The sequence below is a fragment of the Notothenia rossii genome, assembly GCF_949606895.1.
Source record: "Notothenia rossii genome assembly, chromosome: 1".
Classification (NCBI taxonomy): domain Eukaryota; kingdom Metazoa; phylum Chordata; class Actinopteri; order Perciformes; family Nototheniidae; genus Notothenia; species Notothenia rossii.
In genome coordinates, this window is record NC_136912.1 from 32636353 (window position 1) to 32657512 (window position 21160).

The 21160-nt window shown below is 40.5% G+C and overlaps 1 protein-coding gene across 2 annotated transcripts in view; it reads left to right on the plus strand.

Moving 5' to 3' along the window:
* The first annotated feature begins 183 nt into the window (after window positions 1-183).
* LOC307033543 (protein Dok-7-like) overlaps window positions 184-21160 on the plus strand; it is a 31510-nt gene continuing 10533 nt past the window's right edge. For both annotated transcript variants that reach the window (XM_079672053.1, XM_079672054.1), the window contains exons 1-8: window positions 184-288; window positions 401-446; window positions 1233-1330; window positions 2500-2650; window positions 5556-5756; window positions 10976-11095; window positions 18195-18302; window positions 19365-20299. In XM_079672053.1, coding sequence (XP_079528179.1) covers window positions 235-288; window positions 401-446; window positions 1233-1330; window positions 2500-2650; window positions 5556-5756; window positions 10976-11095; window positions 18195-18302; window positions 19365-20299 — 1713 coding nt within the window. In that variant the 5' untranslated portion in view covers window positions 184-234. The remainder of the gene's footprint in view (window positions 289-400; window positions 447-1232; window positions 1331-2499; window positions 2651-5555; window positions 5757-10975; window positions 11096-18194; window positions 18303-19364; window positions 20300-21160) is intronic.

A 21160-nucleotide genomic window follows, 5' to 3' on the forward strand; every position in this document is an offset into this window, starting at 1 on the left:
AAGGGAGCAGTCTGCCGGCGGGGCAAGGACTGTAAAGGCTATTTTAAAAAGTTAGTTACCTCCCCTCTCTCGCTCTCTGATCTGACACACACACACACACACACACACACACACACACACACACACACACACACACACACACACACACACACACACACACACACACACACACACACACACACACACACACACACACACACACACACACACAGCTGCTCGGAACCATGACAGAAGATGACGGATACAATTGTCGCGGAGGGACAAGTAAAGTTTAGGGATGGAAAAAAGGTGAGTTTCTCCAATATTCTTCTTGTTTTTTTAACTTTAACATGTCTTTCCATACGTTAGCAACACATACAGGAATCATTTTGTAATGTATTGATTCTAAACTCCCTCACAGTGGAAGAGTCGATGCGTCGTTCTTCGGAAGCCCTCTCCGGTCGCAGGTAGGCATGTGAGGCGGTACACACCACTTAGAGTCATATTATTCCCACTTAAAATGCGCACATTTACACAGAGACCATCACATCTGCGCCATTTAGCACTAATATGTTCTGCTTTTCCGCTGTTAAACTAATAACAACGTGTTGATTGGTCACTTGGCTGTGCGCCACAGGAGCGCATAACACATCATATCCGCGTCAACATGTGGGGATGGCACGCATCTGAATTGATTGAAATAACCAACTTCACTTTTTAAAATGTTCAGACAAATTAGTAATTCCTGCACCCTTACAATTAACTGTCTGGACCTCAAATATCTTTCTGGTGCCAGCTTGATTCCAGGTTAATTTATTTGAAAGCCCGGCTCCAGCCAAAAACGTAAAGTGTGACATTGCCAAAGTGTTTACAGAGGTATCTGTCTGCTAACAGCATGTCTCAAAACAGAATCGAGTTTGACTTGAGATGCTGTGTGGAGGACACACTGTGCCCCTCTGCATACATAAACGAGGGACTCAAGCTGTAGCACACTGCTGTGCCCTTGAATGCATTAGGTATAAAATGTATTGTACTCAGCAATGTGTGTGTTCATAGTGTGTGTCTTTATTCATCATCAGCTGTGCCAGTGGATAACTTCATAGTTTTAGGGTTTGTTATGGCAGCTGTTCAATAAACATAGGCAGCAGGATTACAAAAACGGGACTCCGTTGTTATTCTACATTGTGCTATTAGTTCAAAATGGACTTTAAAGCCTGTCTGTCTTTTAAACAATCTTTCTGTCTCTGCTTCAGACTGCCTGTCTCTGCTGGTGTACAAAGAGAAGAAGAAGAAAAAAGGGAAAAGGGAGAATGACAGCGGTCACAAGGAGAGGCTCAATGTAACCCTGGAGGTACGTTCAGACGCAAAACACCAAAGGCTTTTTGCCTCTGATCTAAAGGGCAGAGTTGTTGCAGCTTTTTAATGTTGCTGCATCACTCACCTGCTGCCACATTTACAGAGGGTAGTCCAAATAAAGTGAATTCCACATAGATGGAGAGTATAAGAGCTTGAGGGTGACTTTCGTAAATTATAAGCATTGCTCAAAACATTGTAAGAGAACAAAAAAAGGACAATATTCCAACACAGTAAGCGACAATAAACAAAGAGAAACGATTCCTTCTGCTGTAATAGTTCCCCCACCTGACCTTAACCAACAGAGAGGTTACTCTTTTGATTTAGGTGATAAGACTTTGGAAAACAAATAAGCTGATCTGATCTTAGACTGATGTCTGACTAACTGAGGGTTTAATGAGAAGCTTGGCCAAGGAGAAACAGAATACGATACAAGCGAATACAAGAGTCCAGTCACATCACATGTAACCATCCATTCTTTGTCAATTGTCCTCCTAAACACGGCCTGTCAGAAGATTCTTTATCTGAAGATGACTGATTTCGATGACTCCTTAATTATCGGTCAAACTAATCTTAGACGTAAGACTTTGTATAATCACTGTCTCCGACCTTCTATCTTCTGTTCCTTGCAAAGAGAGCACTGTGCCAGTCTTAACCACTACCAGCTTGGGTAGACAGCTCTGTGTGTGACTATACTTGGGAGAGAATGACCTGACACAAGGAGAGATATCTGACCTAAGACCTACTGAAATGATTTCTATCATGAAAAGGACCTTCTAATATTAAAATATGCATAACGTCTAATGTTTGAATATACAAATGTAGGTATTAAAGGGGCACTATTATGCTTGTTGGTCTTTTCCCTTTCCTGTAGTGTGTTTTATAGGTTTTTGTGCATGTAAATGGTCTGCATTTGACCAATCACACCAGAGCCAGCAGCAATCCAATCAGAGCAGACTTGGCTCTGGTTTCAGACAGAGGGTGAAAAGAGGTGCTGCAGCACAGGAAGTATGAGAAAAATAAAGAGCTTTTTGAAAATGTTGAGCATATGTCCTATTTTATAGATACAAATTATTAAATGACTCAACATTGATATCATGGAAATAATACGGAGTAAAAGAGAATAAACAAACTAATCTCTAAGTGTGGTTATCTCTTTCACCTCAGGGTATCTGTGGGGTTGAGCCGGGCCCCGGGTACGACGGGGTCTCCTACAGCCTCTCCATCCTCTGCCTGGCACACACGCTGGTCCTGGGCTTCAACAGCCGAGAAGCCCTGCTGGCCTGGGACACTCGCATCCGCTACAGCCTGGGAGAAGGTCAGTGCTGCGGCCTGTGTGGATGTCACAGTCCTGAGTAACATTAAAGTGTGTGTGAAGGATTCAAACAAGGGGAAGTGGGCTCAGTAAGCTGCAGTTATCAGTGGAATCCCAGAGAGTTGCTTAAAGCTGAAGAGGAGGTTTTTTTTGGAATGATAATCAGCCTGTTTTGGTATTTCTTTCAAGGAGTGTTTGAATCAACATTAGTATCTCAGCTATTGCCTCATCAAGCTCCAAAGTCCCCTGTCAACTTTTAAGCCATGTTTTCACAATACACTGCTGCATTATTGGACCATTGTAACCTTAAATGTGAATTGGATTAAATATTTGTGTTGATCTGACGTCTGGATCTTAAGTTATCAGAGAATCAAGCTTAGCTAACATTAGCAGGAAGCTTGTAGCCTCTCCATACTGTGTCCACCTAGCAAACATTGTTTTGATCATGAGCAGAACATTCCTTACAGCATTGTGAGTTTAAAGTGACATCCGATGCTCCATGACCTCCATGACCCAGTTGTTGTTGGCCTTTACATTTAAATCCAGAATGTGGTCATATGCATGCAGGGTAAGAACTTCTCTAATCCTTTGTAATTGGTTGGCAACAAAGTGTATATACTGTGTGTAACCAGGTTGCAAAACACAGTTCACTGGAGGTTCCTTGCCAGAGGGGAACAAAAAGATGATGATAAAATCTGTCCTCCATCACTTGGGCTCTTCTTTATCTGCAGGATCTGATGTCACAACTTTACTTTACTTTGTGTTCAGTGGAAAGTAGTGAGCTGAGGGAAAAAGGTATACAAACAAAAAGCCAGAGGACACTGGATCCCATTTTATACACTTGAACTGCACTAGAGAGAAGTTTCCTCATCCAACCTTTAAGATTGTCTTGATATTATTCTAGGTGTAGAATTGCATGCTCTGAAGCAAGTAAAAAAAAAAGAAGGACATAGTGGCCCCTCCTGTTCTTAGCCCTGAGAGACCTTCCCTGCATCTTAAAAAGTTAGCAAGAAGAGTAAAAAGAGTCAATCGTTTGTATTGATGATACCATCTTTCACTCGTACTCTTCATGCCAAACAGCTTAATGGTGCACTTTATCTCTTAATAAAATCTCCGGCTTTCAATTATAAGTTTGCAATGGTTTTATCATTCTAACTTTGGCCCTTTACAAATCACTTTTTACCTCTGTCCAAACTTTTTTAAAGCAATTTAAAATTGTCTTATTGAAAAATGTCCATTATCATGAATATTTAAAATAATTACAGTCCGATATTTTGCTGTACTTCATAGCCGAAATATGAGTTGAACAATAAAATGTCTTGTGCTGCACCCCCATCCTTACCCTTATCTTATTTCGCATAAGCGTTTGTTCCCAATTTGAATGTGGCATAATGTAATCTGACTGTTGAAAAGCACAAACAGCAGTTTCTGCTTTTATTAAGAATTCATAACAGAGAACATTTGCCAGCTCCTTTTCTTTTGTTCTTTCCTTTTCTCCTGACTGTTGGAATACATATTTTATCTCCCAATATAAAACCCACTGCTAAGAATTCCAATTTAACTACAGAAACACAGTTTCTTGCTCTGCTTCCTTTTGCTGAGAATCATTTTAAACACATACACTATTATCTCTATACATTGTTTTCTTTGCCCGACAAACATCTATTTCATGCCTGCAGTTTTTTCCCCAATGTGGAAACCATTTCCCTTTAATGTGCCCTTCTTGCAAATTGTGAACACTTTACATGGCTGTTAACATTTACCAACGCAGACTGATTGCTTTTCTTCAAGGCAGCCTTTGGTTTCACACACTTTCATTATGCTAGAAAAGCGCTTGCTTCAGATCAGCACACCAACACACATTACATTACATTACATTGCATTTAGCTGACGCTTTTATCCAAAGCGACTTACAATAAGTACATTCGACCAGGAAGATACAACCTTGAAGAAAACAGAATCATATAAGTACATCAGGTTTCATAGAGCCAAACATTTCAAGTGCTACTCAACTGGCTTTAGATAAGCCAGCCCTTTATTATTATATAAGTGCTTTGTTAGTAATTCTATCTCTCGAAGTGGAGTCTAAAGAGATGAGTTTCCAGTCTGCGCCGGAAGATGTGCAAGCTATCTGCTGTCCTGATTTCAATGGGGAGCTCATTCCACCATTTTGGAGCCAGGATAGCAAACCCACGTGTTTTTGCTGATGGGAACTTGGGTCCCCCTCGCAGTGCGGGTGCAGCGAGCTGTTTGGCCGATGCAGAGCGAAGTGCACATGCTGGGGTGTACAGTTTAACCATGTCCTGGATGTAGGAAGGGCCAGATCCATTCGCACACACCACCCGCTGTTTCCCTCAGCTACATCTTTAAATGTTTAGCTCCATGCAAACCATTCTGCAGAGGAGCTCTAGCAGAACCTTTCAGTCTGTTCTGCAGTGAGGAGAAGTGTTCAGATCACAAACATTTATTTGGAATGCTTTCTCTTTACAGAATTATTGGTTTGTACTTATTCATTTCCTGTCATTACCACTTGTTTAAAAATCTCCTATACTAGTGGTGAAGCACATACACACATTTACATACTCTATGTATGGGATTCTCTGTGAGAGGGGGAGACAGGCCGTTGCACCAAAAAAGAGCCATCTGCACCAACTGAGCGGTGACAAATTGCAGGCAGCAGAGCTTAAAGCAGTGCTTAATCCTCATTACAACAGCCATCACTGTACATGTGTGTTAATGTCATGTGTTTTTGATACGCTCTGTGGGCTTTTTATTATTATCTCACCTCATTTGTTGTGAGATAAATGTGTTTTGTGTGCTTTATGATCAACGATACTTCACTTATCGTCATTTGTCTGTTTGACACACACTCTTCTTTTTCAAACGTTTACCCTGTTCTCTCCTTCAGTCCACAGGTTGTGTGTGAATGTGGAGCCAGGCACCAAGCTGGAGAGCGGCCCCGCCTCCCTCCACCTGTGCAACGACCTGTTGGTCCTCACCAGAGGCGTCCCTCCTGTCATCATTGGCCACTGGAAGCTGTCGGCGTTGCGTCGATATGGAGCGGTGCCAAACGGCTTTGTGTTCGAGGGGGGGACTCGCTGTGGATACTGTGAGTAATCCCTGCACTGAGAGGCTTTTACTGCTGTGGGAATTTAGACATGTGACCTGCAGCCAAAAAGGGCAACACATTAACACTAATAGTTTGAAAACAGCTCTGGCCAATGTGCAGTTCCTCACATACCCTGAGTGTGTTGTATCATAATCAGAAACCCTCTAAATCCTTACAAAATAACAGCATTAAAGGCAAACAAATCAGACAAATACCCAGCCATGGTAAAACAATCGTGCAGCATTTAAAAAGGAAATGGAAATATTAAATATACAAGTAAAAACATGAATAAATGGTGAAAAATAGAGTGAATATTGCACACAAGCAGTGGTATTGCAGTGTGTGTTATGTATGGGTAACTAACCAAACCAAGGTCACGTAAGGTTAGTGTCCATCCTGCAAGAGCCATGCTGCAGCTTAATGATGAAAGATAGCAATGGTTAACGTCATATTTGAAATATGTTATTAAATCTATCACAAATACTTTCTTTTTCATCACCCATATTCAATCTATCATTTGAAGCACCATTAGCATTTTGCATGAGCAGTCAAATGGAAACATCAAATCCCATATCGTAATGGATCGCTTGTCTGTTATCTGCAAACCAAATCTTCCCAAATAAATCATCTGAACCTGAGACTTCTGAAAGAGCAACAACATTTTCTTACTCGGTAAACATTGGGATTTTAATTGCTTGTTCCCTCTCATAAATTAAAGGTTAAAAGATGCCCTCAAATATTGGAAATGCGCTTGTTACTCGAGAAAACAGATCCATTTATTAGGAGGTCTTGAGGGGTCACAAAATTCATTCAAAGACTGATGTTCAGTGTGAGAGTGAGAGAGAGTGAACTTTGAAGTCTAACCAACCGAGAACTCGCTGGACCAGCAACTTTTCCATGTGATAAACAACCACTGCAGCGCTATTGTGTAAATTCCACTTTTTAAAGTGCTTTCATTCGATACATAAGAAACTCCTTTTCATTTCACTCTAGTGCTCCTTAAAGGTTGATAGATCTGTAACAGAATCATAAAGAAACCTGTGATTCAACCCCATTTATAACGTTACCTCATCCATATAAGAAAATACGCTGTCTGTGTGAACCCACCATACTGTACTGTACGCCTGCCCACCATAAAATGCAGTGTGTGTGTGTGTGTGTGTGTGTGTGTGTGTGTGTGTGTGTGTGTGTGTGTGTGTGTGTGTGTGTGTGTGTGTGTGTGTGTGTGTGTGTGTGTGTGTGTGTGTGTGTGTGTTTGGTTGGTTGCTTGGGTCTAGGTATCTTCTGAATGTCCAGTTGATGTGGGCATGAATGCAAAGAATGCGAGACAGTTTTATGTTTTACGGGTGTGTGTGATGTGGGGAGTCATCCGGAAAGCAAGACAAGCATTGAATGGGACGTAGTTCAAGTATTCATTGTTGGAAAAACTAAATTGAAAAATCTGCTCTGTTCCTAATCTTATTAAAATCCCAGAAAATATGTTATTTTCTACCTCTCATGATAGGGAGATCTCTTCACTAAACAGCTGTGTTAGTGTTTGGAGAAAGTTCCTGAATGCTCCAATGTGAGGTCTGTGTGTGTGTGTGTGTGTGTGTGTGTGTGTGTGTGTGTGTGTGTGTGTGTGTGTGTGTGTGTGTGTGTGTGTGTGTGTGTGTGTGTGTGTGTGTGTGTGTGTGTGTGTGTGTGTGTGGGTGTGTGTGTGTGTTCACAGTCTCATGGCTCATACAGGAATAACCATGAGGGCCAAAGGGTCTGGTTTCACTGTTCTTATGAACAGCAGCTATAAATACCAGCCTCCCCTGAAGGGGTCACTCAGCCAATCGCAGTAACACAGTGTTCTCCCTCCGTTCATCGACATATTAACCAGCAGTCACCGGGGCAGTTGGAGGCCCTCTTGGCGTGTCTGCATGAACAGAGTGACAGATAGAAAAATATGTGAGAGTCAAATTGGGAAGTGAAATTCCTTGCATGAGTGCGAGGTAATGCATAATGTTCGCTTACATTTTAACATTATTTGTAATTATTGAGTTTATGCGAGACATACGAGTGCTAGGCATCCAAGGCACAATTTATCTTGCGTATTTACACACCTGCTTCCACAAAAACGTTGCAAACATGTCTCCATGCACTTATCTTTAAGAAAAAGCAGTTTGACATGGCTAATGTGCAGCTGCTGCATTGGGGGAAAATGTAACAAGATAAAACATGGGTACTTATTAATCATGCAAAACATATAAATCATGCAACATTTTTTAAATACATGCAAATTGGCCGTTTCTTAGCTAGGCAGGAATCTTTCTGGTTTATCAGGTTCGCTCACACTCCCCATGAGGACACAATAAAGAATGATCCTCTGCTGAGGTTGGATGGCTGTCAAGCCTTGTGATCTAGATAAAAGCAACTTTAAGATGACATGCTATGTCAGCCATCTTTCCATTTCTCTAGGCAGGCATTAACACACTCACACCTCATATTGTAGTATCGTACGTGTGAGGATGTTTGTCATTACAGTGTCTATATTCATCCTGATCAGGAAGTTTGTAGACGGACAAAGTAAAAGGCAACTTCAACTTATCTAATGCCATGTGACATGTGAATGTCCCACAGAGGTTAAAATGGTGTTGAGTCCCCCATTATAGTAGCCGTAGATAGTTGCACAATATTTGATAGAAACACAGCTTAACAAAGGCAGAGATTTTGCTTGCCTGCTGTAATCTGACAGGAAAGCTGCTTCTTTCTGTTTTCAATATAAAAAGCGGTGGGCCTCTTCTATGACCTGGCATGCAGCAGAACTCAGCGTATTTGTGAGAAATATATGAGGATATGACAGATTAAGGACTCTCCATAACAGCTACAAAAACAATGACAATGCCCTTACAATTTACAGAAATTGAAAATTACAGCTTGTTTTATTCAAACCAATACAAGGGATTTCCTCTCTAATGCTAGAATATGTGTCCATTGTTTAAAAGGTTACGATGACATTCCCACACAAAGGCTTACATTTTCTTCCAAAATTGCACCTGAAGAGACAAAGCTTCTCAAGTCTTCTGAAGATGCTTTTTGTCAAACCAGAGAAATGTAGAAAGAGCTATGCAAATGACTCCCCTAGCTCTGCACTAACAGAAATATTGCCAAGAAATGTCTTGAGTATTTTCCTTTTTCTCTAAGAAGTCAAATAGAACTATGACATGAACGCATAGCATTCTGCATTGTCTCTCACTGTTTGAAACAAACTGGCTCTCTTTTGCCATCTTGTTTCGTTGTTTTCATCTGCAATGTTTTCGGACTAGACAAATGGTGCCAACTATTGCTTACTTAGAAGAACAACTCCTAACAATTGCATAGAAGAAAGCAATAATTCCTTTGTATTTTCTTTTGTCAATTTTCAGATAGATTGCAAAACATTCAGATGGATACCTAGCTTTAGTGGTAAACCCTCCAATATTTATTTCCAGATGTATTTGTTCACTTAGCTAGTTCACTCCCACGGCTCTCATAGCACCTTATTGTCAACAACAGTTTTTAGCAGAAAAGCTCTGACAACCTTTTGAACCAGAGTTTCAACAACAACATTAGGAGAAGTCGAGACTCCACAGTACACTACCTGCCGTATGACAGACAACGCAAGTTAGCGACAAGCTAGCTACTGAACATAGTGGGGCGTTTAGCAGCTAAATATCCACATACCTCCCTGATGGTAGATACAGTCTGGTACCTCGTACCCTTTCGAAAGCGGTTCAGAACGGCTTCCAGAGGGCTTTTAATTTGTTGATTAACAAGAGCCAACTTCTTTAGAGTCTCTCAATCAGTTCAGATAACTTGTTTGGATTTAAAAGGACATCTTTACCTTTTGTTGATCTTCTTTCTGTTTGTAGAGTTTTATGAGGTCTAGAGTTCACTTGAAACCATGGCTTTTCGCCTCATCCCAGCTAATAGGCTTATACAAACTGCATCTCCCCCGTTGTGAAAGTGTCACTGAGCTTGAGCAATTCACTGACTCAAGAAAATATGAAAACATCTCCTCAATTATTCAGCTTGAAGAACTAAATGGTGCTCTAAACCAATTTCAACAGCATCGAACACATACTTTACAAAGTCTCTCAGTGCAGCACACACACCTTTCTCACCACCATTGAGGAAAAGTCTTAAAAGAAAATGAATGCAAACCATCCCTAAATCAAAATGTTGTTTATTTACTTTAACATCTTAAGTTTTTCATTATTGTAGCATAATAAAAACAACATGAAAATGATAAGGAAATAAATAATATTACTTTTCAATTGAATGCAAAATATCCCTGTCCTCCTGAGATTTTAAAATGGACTTAAATCAAAGTAATATGTAACATTCTAATTTGATAGATGAGGTAGGTAGATATCTTCACACAATTACTGTGACAAATGGAATCATTTTTAAAACCATTTTCTGAATACAAACATACCGCTCAGCTGTTTATACTGTAGTGGACATATTATGCAAATGTCCTGGTTCATATTTTGAATAAGTTATGGATGTTAGCCTTTGCAGCCCATTTACATGCACAACAACCTATAGAACACACTACAGAAAAGGGAGAACACAAACAAGCACAATGGGCCTCTTTAATGCGAGAGCAGCTTTTAATAAATGTTTTTTATTACATTTAAAGCAAAGACACTTTGCTGAATAGGGTTACTAGAGACTGACTCAGATGAAAAAACAAAGAGCAACATTTTTTATGCTGCTTTCTCAGCATTTTTTTACTAAATGTGCTGAAAACTCAGCTCCATAGGAACAAATTATTTTTACCAAACCCCTGAGGAAATGCCTTACGTTTTGACATCTTTTCAATATCTCTGGCAAGGAGAGATTTTGACGTTTTATGATTATTTTTCTTTGCTTGTCTTGTGTTTTCAAAGACTCCCACTTCTGTGTGGGGCTGATAGCAAAGTGGGGGCTGAATTGAGACATTTTATGTAACCTTTAGAAGAAGTGCATCATCAAAGAACAGCTTTGCCTTTACAGCACCATTCTGAACCTCACTGAATATTGTTTGGCCGTACTCAAAATGTGGTTTTGCTCCGTATTTTAGCATTTTCTATAATACTGTTTTGTTTCTTCTGCTGTAGCCTATATAATGACAACAGATTCATGGTTATAGATTTTCTCTTTGATTTTCTCGATCATAAACGTATGTCTCTATTTGACTGTGCTGTGCGTTTCTCTCCTTCTTCCAGGGGCCGGTGTTTTCTTCCTGTCCTGTTCAGAAGGAGAGCAGATCAGCTTCCTGTTTGACTGCATTGTTAGGGGCATCACCCCCAGCAGGACCCCTCATGGCCTGCGACCTGTCCTGCCAGGTGAAGACACTCAAACACACTCAAACACACTCAAACACACACAAACACACACACACACACACACACACACACACACACACACACACACACACACACACACACACACACACACACACACACACACACACACACACACACACACACACACACACAAATCCATACACAATATGCCTGCAAGAACTCATGAGGAGCATACAAAACATTCTCAGGAGTATTTATTGGATATACTAATGTTTCTAGTTGTTTAATAAGAAAAATTGTGGAATCAGTCACGGTGGTACGTGACTCCGTGACTTCCGTTCTAAAGGTGTACTGCCTGTTTAGTGTGCATGTTTAGCACAAGCTAGCAGAATCACAACATGCTTAAAAGCCCCCGAGAGTCACCGTTTGGATTCTGGGGTCGTGCCTTTGTGTGTGACTTGTGTGCTATTGTAACGTACTGCTAATTTCACAGGCATTTCTGAAGCAATAAATATGTAGACGGAGGGTTTGGTGACAGATAGGGAAGAGAAAAGTTGTACTGGGCACATTCCAACGATGTGACAACTCAGAGGAGACTCAGAGACGAGCCCTCCTCTCTGAAATACCAACACACTCTCACTCCCTAAATGTCCAGGAGCGATGCTTGGTGCAGTTGGGACGCCGAGGCTCCTTCAGCTTCATAAACGGATGCAAAGAGCTTTCAACTGATTGCAATGTATTCCCATCGCCGGCGGTATTTGACGCTCAGGGAAGCACCGCATCCATTTATGTCGGCAGCTCTTAAAGGAAATTTGAGCGTCCATTCCCATTGGATAACGGAGAATTGTACACCCGGAAGTAAGTATTCTCCTTACTGTCGATTGATTTGACACTGATATCTCCACTACTTATCAACTCAAAAACACCATATTATCCTTGTTAATTAATGACATTGAATTTTTTCACAAATGACATTTTGTGTTTTTCCCCTTCAATTCTGAGAAACAACTTGTTTTCTCTGAAATGTGGAGCGCCAAAGAGACTACACTACCCACAATCCCCAGCTATTGTTGTGACAACGCCTGTCCGCTTTGACAAACCTCGTGATAAGTCAACAAGCTCTGTGATTGGATGAAACATAAATTCATACAAAAAAAGTCCAACCCTGTCCCCTTAAAATTACGTTCCCACAGAACTAAACTGCATTCTCAATTACGTTTAGCAAGAAACGCATTTTCTCCCACGTTACGTTTGTTATGAACTTATCTTAAATACGTTTATTTTCTACATATCTTTGCATTTATATTCTTGCTTCGAATAATGATAATAGTCATTTATAAATATAATTTTAGAGCACACATTTGAAATCGAGAATCGGGCTCGATATATGGTTAAATTAAAATCAGTAGGCGAGGCTGTAATTTCGGCAGCTGTTATACTCTCATGAGCGAGGCAGAAAATAATAGTTTTAACATGCCAAAAAGCTGCTGTGTCGCTTATTTCACCTCAAACATTAAAACAAATCCAGAGTTACGTGTTTCTGTACTTCCTCTAAGAAGAAAGGACAGTAAAAGAAGATCTCTGTCGCTTCAGGCTTGATCGCCGTTCAAAATAAATGACAGCGTTGGTTTCCCCAAAGTGGGCGGGGCTGTAAAGTGACGTCGATTTTACGCTCATCTATTATTCAAAACCATTCTATTTATTCTAACGTAAATTACATGCCAGTGTTTTATCTTTGTATTACTTATATTTGTATACTTTATTTGCTATAAGTTATATCTGAAGCAAATTATGTTTCTGAAGATGTGTAGTCAATTCCACCCTTCAATGTAGCATAAATGTGAACTCTCATTACAGGAACAATACCGGAAACAGACGTAGGAAAGATCCTCAGCTCGCTGATTGGATGTTTTAGCCGCAATGCACTTTTTTAAAGATATTACTGATTTTCTTTGAATATAAGAATATAAATACTGAGTTGAGAGAATAGTCAGGGGATTTGGTTGATGGGACACACATCTATGGAACCACAATTTCAATAGCTTACCATTAAATGACGGATATACCTTTCTGTCTGTGATGTTTTACAAATCAGATATTAATGTGTAGAAGTAAAACATGAGAAACAGTATAGCAATATCCTGTAAAATTATGTAAAAACATGAATAAAACTAAATATCTTCAGATGTTATACATACATAAGTGTCCTACTGTACACTTATAATACAAAGTTATAATTAGTATGCTGTGTGTACCTTGTGTGCACCGCCTAGTGGTTAAAGCACGTTATTAAATTATTTTTGTTGAATAATGTTATTTGATGAACAAAATATTAAGAGTACATTCTTTCATAGGGGGAAAGTAGAAGGTCAATGATAGAAATATAGAATATAAAAAATCAAGAAGACACTGTAAGTGATCTCTACAATAAAACAGTTTAGTGCTGGATGTAGCCAAAGATATTAATGTGAGGATGTGCAAAACAGAAAAACGAATTGACCTTTATTAACACATTAAAGAATTAGGTTAAGGTCTTATTTTGAATAAGAAAAAGCTTTGGGGGTATACATATTAAGCCTGTCAAAGTACTAATATATTGCTTTCCTGCATTCATGTTAACTATGTTGAAGCACTTATTTTAACCGATATTACACACATTAATTATACTCTTATGTATGTAGATAGTATACGAAATGTGCAGAATTTGACAGTTTAATGGTGGAGGTGTACACACATATTGATAGATGTCTTGTAATGCACTGTTGAGGAACCTGTCACCCAAGTTTTTCATTCACTGCATAACTACACCGTCTTTGTGTATATGATATGTCAATAAACCTTGAAATCTTGAAAGGGATGTGCAAAATAGCCATTATACAGTCTTTAATTAACTATTAGTAGAGAATAACGAGTAATTAATATATTTTATAGAGATCTGCAGATAAACGTTTAGTCTTCTCAATCACCAACTATCAAATGTCTCGCCTGATTGTTGGCACTTGACAATCACCTTTCCCTGAATTTTACTCAGGTGTAACTAAAGTCTGATTTAAGGGTTGTTTATATTTCACATCATTAATCAGAATCTGCAAAGTAACTAAAAATAAATGTAGTGGAGTAAAAATACCAGGTTAATCTCTGAATTGTAGTGGAGTAGAATTACAAAGTAACAATGAGCTGTCATGTGGGTATACTGTATATTAATCCTGCGCATTATGGACACAAGCGACTTTCACCCATTCAGTAATTACATGTTTTAAATGTGTACACACCAATTTGTTTCCTATCTCCTAAACCTCCAGGGCTTTACACAGTTTAATACTGTCAACTTCTAATTTTGGGAAAAACGAAAACGTCTTTTAAAACTACAATTCCCAGTAGAGATGTGCCATAGAGAACATGTGTGCGAAACACAATAGCCAGCATGTGTACTTCTGGGGGGGCGTTCGAGTCCAGTTTTGAATAGTCTGCCGTGGTTTCGTTCCATTTCAAAGAGCTTGACGCTTGGCTTAACCTTGGCGCACTTCCACTCCAACATCCAATCCGTGAGCTTGAAGATTAATCACGGGGTTTGTCCCAAAGCGGACAGGCGTCGTCACAACAATAGATGGGGATTGTGGGTAGTGTAGTCTCTTTGGCGCTCCACATTTCAGAGAAAACAAGTTGTTTCTCGGAATTGAAGGGGAAAACACAAAAGCATTGTACACAATTTAAGCCTATCAATGTCGTTTAATTAACAAGGATAATCTGCTGTTTTTGAGTTGATGAGTAGTGGAGATATCACTGTAAAATCAATCGACAGTAAGGAGAATACTTACTTCCGGGTGTACAATTGTCCGTTATGCAATGAGAATGGACGCTCACATTGCCTTTAAGAGCTGCCGACATAAACGGGTGCGGTGCTTCCCTAAGCGTCAAATACCGCCGCCGATGGGAATACATTGCAATCAGTTGAAAGCTCTTTGCGTCCGTTTATGAAGCTGAAGGAGCCTCGGTGCGTCACAACAGCACGCCACGGGAACCTGACCAAGCGTCGCTTCTGGACGTTTAGGGAGTGAGAGTGTGTTGGAAATTCACACAGGCCTCGTGTTCTTGTCCTGGCTCTGGACTTTTTGCACTTTTTGTTAGGCTAACTTTGGTAATGCTTAAGGTCAAACAGATTAGGTGTTAGTGCCAACATTTCTACAATTACTAGAGTTTATAGTGTAATATAGAGACCATTATTCTCCATTTGAAGTCATTAGCTCACTGCACTCAACACCTTTCATGGGAGCCTGCCTGCAGACCTCCACTCTCAGGACAGTTCCGGTGCAGGTTGCACTCTCAGGACACCTCCACTGTCAGTACAGAAAGTGACGATTCTGACGAACACGTTTTTTTTCCCGCCCACCGAAAGACTCGTTTGATGGAATTTTTCAAATCACAATGGAGACTCATCACGGAGGTGATGAGTCCGCCCACCGTGCACTTTGGGTCGGCCTTGGTCAAGCCCTTTTGACCCCCCCAGCCTGGTTCTCGTAAATGTTTTTCGCTCAATTGACACCATGGAGGAATGTAACGGGAGTTGACAGGGGACTCTGCCCGTCTCACGAGTGCCAATTTTCGGACACTTTTTTTCACTTTCCCCCCTATTTTCTCCGGTTTTATTATTATTATTATTTTGGGCTATTTCACCCGGTTTCTACCGGGGACATTGCCCGGTCTCGGGTGTCCCCCCCACGGCCTGTGTCCATATATATATACAAGGTGTCCCTATATATATATATATATATATATATAGGGACACCTTGTATTGTAGTTAATATCAGTACAGTATCACTTTTCATCACTGAGATTGATTGAACTGTTCTGCCCTTATAGCGCGTATCCCTATGCGTAGCTAGACAGTTAGCTAACATTTAAAAGTCCTCCAATAAAGATGCAGGGTTTTCTTTCTTGACTTTACTGTTCTTCTTTTACTTTGTAAAACTGTAACAATACAGAAATAAAACACATATAAGTATGCAGGCTTTACATAACATATAAGTAGCACTGTACAAACAACACACATACTACTATTAGGAATTAGCTATCATTAGCATCACTATTAGCTAGCACACGTCAGAATCGTCACTTCCTGTACTGACAGGACTGAGAGTGGAGGTCTGCACCGGAACTGTCCTGAGAGTGGAGGTCTGCAGGCAGACCCCTCTCACACCTTTTGCAGAGTCAGTTACTATTTAAAGGTTTAATACTGAATATTTTAACTTTAAGTTTTTTTCACATTTGCACTATCTTGATAGAGTAACTTTTCGGTCTGTTTGTCTTAGTAGAATATTTTATTTCCTGAGGGAGTTCTCTACTAACAACAACAACAACAACAACAACAACAACAACAACAACAACAACAACATGACTATGTTACACTGGCTGGAGGTATTCTGTTTCCTCATGAGCATTATTTATTTTTGATATCTCTTACTCTGTTTGCTAGTAGGCTATATCCACTTTAAGCCGGAGCCTGCAATTCTGGAGAAAGATGATATTTAAACTCTACATCCACACAAACACCTCGCTCCCATCACCATCAGTTGTCAAGTTTCAGGTTTAATTTACAGTCCCCCTCACACCCACTGCCTAACTTTGTCGGCCATGGCCTTTCTCTAAATGGAATAGTGTTGTGTGGCTCATTGAACTGAACCAAATCGTTTTTATATTCATTCAATATTAATTCATAAGGTTGACATAGGAATTATGATGTATAATTGTTATTATTATTATAGAAAAATGGCAAGGTTCACCTTTTTATCCTTCCATTCTACACTTTCCCCCTTCTCTTCAATTCTATCCGTCTCTCAAACACACACACACACACACACACACACACACACACACACACACACACACACACACACACACACACACACACACACACATGCTCACTCCTCGTATCTCTGTAGTTGTCTGTCATAGGTCCAACAGCTTAAAAAACATATTGTAAAAAGGAAGGCTCTTACCTTTAATTATTTAAATGCCTTTTAATAGAAGATTTGTAGTTTTCAAAAGAAACAGTTAGCCGATCAACATGAGGACATATTTGCTGGTGTGTGTAGCTCTATAGGTTGATGGTTGAGTGATAATCACTCAGATTGATGGAAAATCAAGTGGAAAATATTAATAAACAGCATCCACCTTGATAATCTCCCAGATTAATATTCAGCCACACTGAACATTTATTCTCAGCCAACCTGCGTCAGCCTGCTGAGGCCCACCGTCACCCCACTGCATTCAGTTCTGTGAAGAAGCTATAATTAGCGCGGAGCTAACGTTAGCAAATGTTAGCTGACACCTCACATAGCGTAGTGAAGAAACTTGGCATCTTAGCATTAGCATATGCTGCTGCGGTCTAGAGGCACAGATGCAGGGGTTAGGTTGTTGACACCTACAGTTTACACACACCCTTACCCACTGCTCTCACACACACTGGCAAAAACACGCACACTATGTATATATAGCAGGCATTAAGTGTGTAATTGGCAGGGTTTCACACTAAATTGACGTTCCAACAGATAGCCTCGGCGCCTTTAACCTCCTGGGAGATGTTAAATTTACAAGCGGGTATAACAGTTGGACACACACATGCATTGCATACAGTAGCACTCACAACATTTCTGTCCTTAAGTTTCCTTTTGTATTGAGATACAAAAAAGTTTTCTGGCCTGATGTGCAATGTTTTCTGGAAGACATTCAAGGACACGTTTTCATATTTATTGCCAAAATGAGTAAATTCTTGTGACTGCCCTTGAAATGTTGCTTCTATCTTTGTTCACACCATCACAATTGCAGTGAATACATTCATTCCAAAGTTGATTTGGACTAAAGTCAAAGTAATATCTTCAGTACACAAAAGATCCTTTAGTAGCGAGCTTTACTTTTGAACATTAACTTTAGAAATATAATAATTTGTTCCCAAATATTAACTCACTTCTTTAACTTAATAATTCAGAAAATATGATGGACAGGGGGAAAACAGTTTGAATGCACAGAATGTGTGCATTTACTGTAACCTGGTCTGGTCTTCATTTGTTTTGCTGAAACATTCTGAATGTCTTATGTATTTGTTCTCTCTTTTTTTGTGTGCTCGCTATATGAAATGTAGATCCCAACGCTGATCCAGCATCAGCAGAGGAGCGTCTCAGCCTGGAGGCATCCGAGCTGGAGAAGAGACTCAGCATGTTGTCTCAATGTAGCCTAGCCAGCAGCACAGGTACGTTATACTGGTAAATTCACCCTATAGGTTATATATCCAATATACAACCCAGGAACACTCTGTAATATTAATCACAAAAACAAAATACTTTGTTTAGCAACTCTAATGCAAGAAAATTAGCATGGAGTGCTTTACATTAAGGGAACATTGAATGATCATGAAAACAGAGACAAATGACATGAAAAGTGATGTTACTGTATAGTAAACAAAGTACAACATTAGAATGAAAAATGATACATAGAATGCATAACATAGGACAGAAAAATGTGTGCCCATATTTGCAGTATGCACACTTTCATAACTAACATCACAACATCAACATTTCAAAGAGAGGGACTCCAATTTTCTTATTTGACATTTTTTGTATCGTAACAATACTAATTAGCACCTAGGTTTCTCACTATAATTAAAAACACAACATAACCTACTTTACTCGACTTACGCAGACTGCTCTTGACATCAATGTCATATTTTATTCAGCCTGCTCACAATGTCCTTCCTTGAGTGTAAACTCACAGTGGCTCCTGTAATGTGTCAGAGGGATAGTACTCATCATTTCAGGACCTTCAGATGCTGATGCAGTTTAGGTCTGGAGTATGCTATCATACAGGCATTTTTAATTTACACTCTGTGTGGGCTAAGTATACAAAGGCTTAATCACTGTTCCAAATGTATATGTCCATTCTGGGAAAGTTTTTGTCATAACTACATGTGTGTATGAATCATCATTGGTGAAGTTTAGAGGATCAAAGGACCCATGATTCATTTTTACAGATTGAACAGCTTACAGAACATTTCTGAAAAAAACAACTCCATTATTTCTGCCTTTATTGCAAAATACTTGAACCGTAGAAAAAGAGAGCCGTTGACTGAAAACTGTTTTCAAATTGTCATAATATTGTGTACCCGGTGCTTAGTTAGGTACACAATTTACATATGAATTATTAAATACTCGGAACATCGTAGTTAATCATTTGGTTGGTGACTGATTAATGTCTTTCAGTGTGTGTTTGTGCATATTGGATAATCAGGATCTAATAATTGTCTCTCTTCCTTCAGCTTCCACTTACAGCTGCAGCACATCTGTTGCCGGAGACGACCAAAGCAGCATCTCCAGCTCCTCTTCCAGCCAATCAGATACGAGCTACGGCAGCAGACTTTCCTTTAGGGCGGAGCCGTTAGCTCGACCGCACATCTCCACGGATACGGCATCCAGCTGCTCTACGCTGAAGGCCCTGAGCGGCTCTGATGACCGGCTGTTCGCTGCTGTGATGGGGAGCTCCGGTCACCGCCCCCCCTCCGCCCAGCTCCACCTTCGGGGTCTCAATGACAGTGGACGGCAGAGCTCATTGGACAGTGGGATTGGGGTAGCAGCAGGAAGCCAGTCCTCTTATTCAGGGAGCTACTCCTCATACACCGGGAGTCTGGACATGGCCAGCCAGGGCGGGGAGGGGGAGTTTGGCTCTGTGGGCAGCTTACCTGCTCATCTCCCTTCTTCACCTACTCCTCACCCCCCTTCTTCACCTCCTCCTTACCTTCCTTCTTCACCTCCTCCTCCACCTCCCATCTCTCCTCCTCCTTCTTCTCCTTTTCAGACCACCCTTACCCCAGAGCCTGCTTCCTCCTCCTCGTGCCCTTTCACCTCCAGATCTAGCTCTCGTGCGTCCCAGGGACACAGCGAGGACTATCAGATCCCCAGCCTGCTCCGCCTGTGGTATGACACCCCCAGGAGTCTGCTGCAGAGCCTGTCCCTGAGGGAACCCCCCCTCCAACAAGGTCCCCCTGAGCTGGGCCGGGACAGCAGGAGAGGTGTGGAGGCCAGGGGAAGTCAGGGTCAAAGGTTGACTAACAGCCCCCCAGGAGGCAGGGCGCAGCGGCAGGCCATGATACAGCGCTCACACTCCTGGGGCAGCGAGAGGGCGCCCCCTGTGGAGGGGGAGTCTACACTGAGACCCCTGCTGCCGCCTGGAGGCTCTGTTAGTGGAGAAACTCAGGTACTCTCACACTCTCAAATCAATAAACCAGTCAGCCAATTTAGTAGATTATGACACATCAGAGGGAGCATCGTTAAATACTGTATGATGTGATGTTTGAAATGAAAACCCCTCTTTGTGAAGTGGATCATTTATAAATAATTCAAAAATATCTCTGTAAGTGGGAGCAGAGAAAATCCGCTTTTAAAAACATTCCCCTAACACTAGAGACAAAAACTGAGGCGATTTGGTTAATCACATTATAATTTAATGTCCCCTGAATGAAGTCTGAGTTTGAAATATATCTCAAATAATGTATGCACTGCAATTTCCCCACATAAACATAACAGTCTGCAATGAAACGGTTGTGTCCACTTCCTACTTGGCACACCGGTAATTTTCTCGGGCGAACGAGAAACTAACAAAATACTTTCTCGAGATAGTATTTTGTGCGCACAAGATATATATTTTTTTCTCCATGAACCTTTAGGGGCTCCGTATTTTATTTTTTAATGCTATATCTTTCTACAGCTCTTGGGTTTAATCCCACGGAAGCTAATTTCCCCTTCATGTTTCTGCTTCTGTTTATTGGGCCCACAGTGGTTTTTCTTACATTGAAATAATAAACGAGGTCTTATGCAAATACAGCTATAGCCTACCTTTGTGCTAACGAGTCACAATGAGCTCCTCTGTAGACGTGTGGTTTGGATGTAGAGGATGTAGAGATTGCTGAGGTTATCGAGTCGATTATGTCAGAGATGTTTAGCTGTATTCGAATCAAGGCATGTCGGGACACCATAGACTGAATATAGCTAACCTGTGCTATGTTGTTTTCCTTCACATAAAAACATGTTCTTACTCAATATCAAGCCACAATTATTG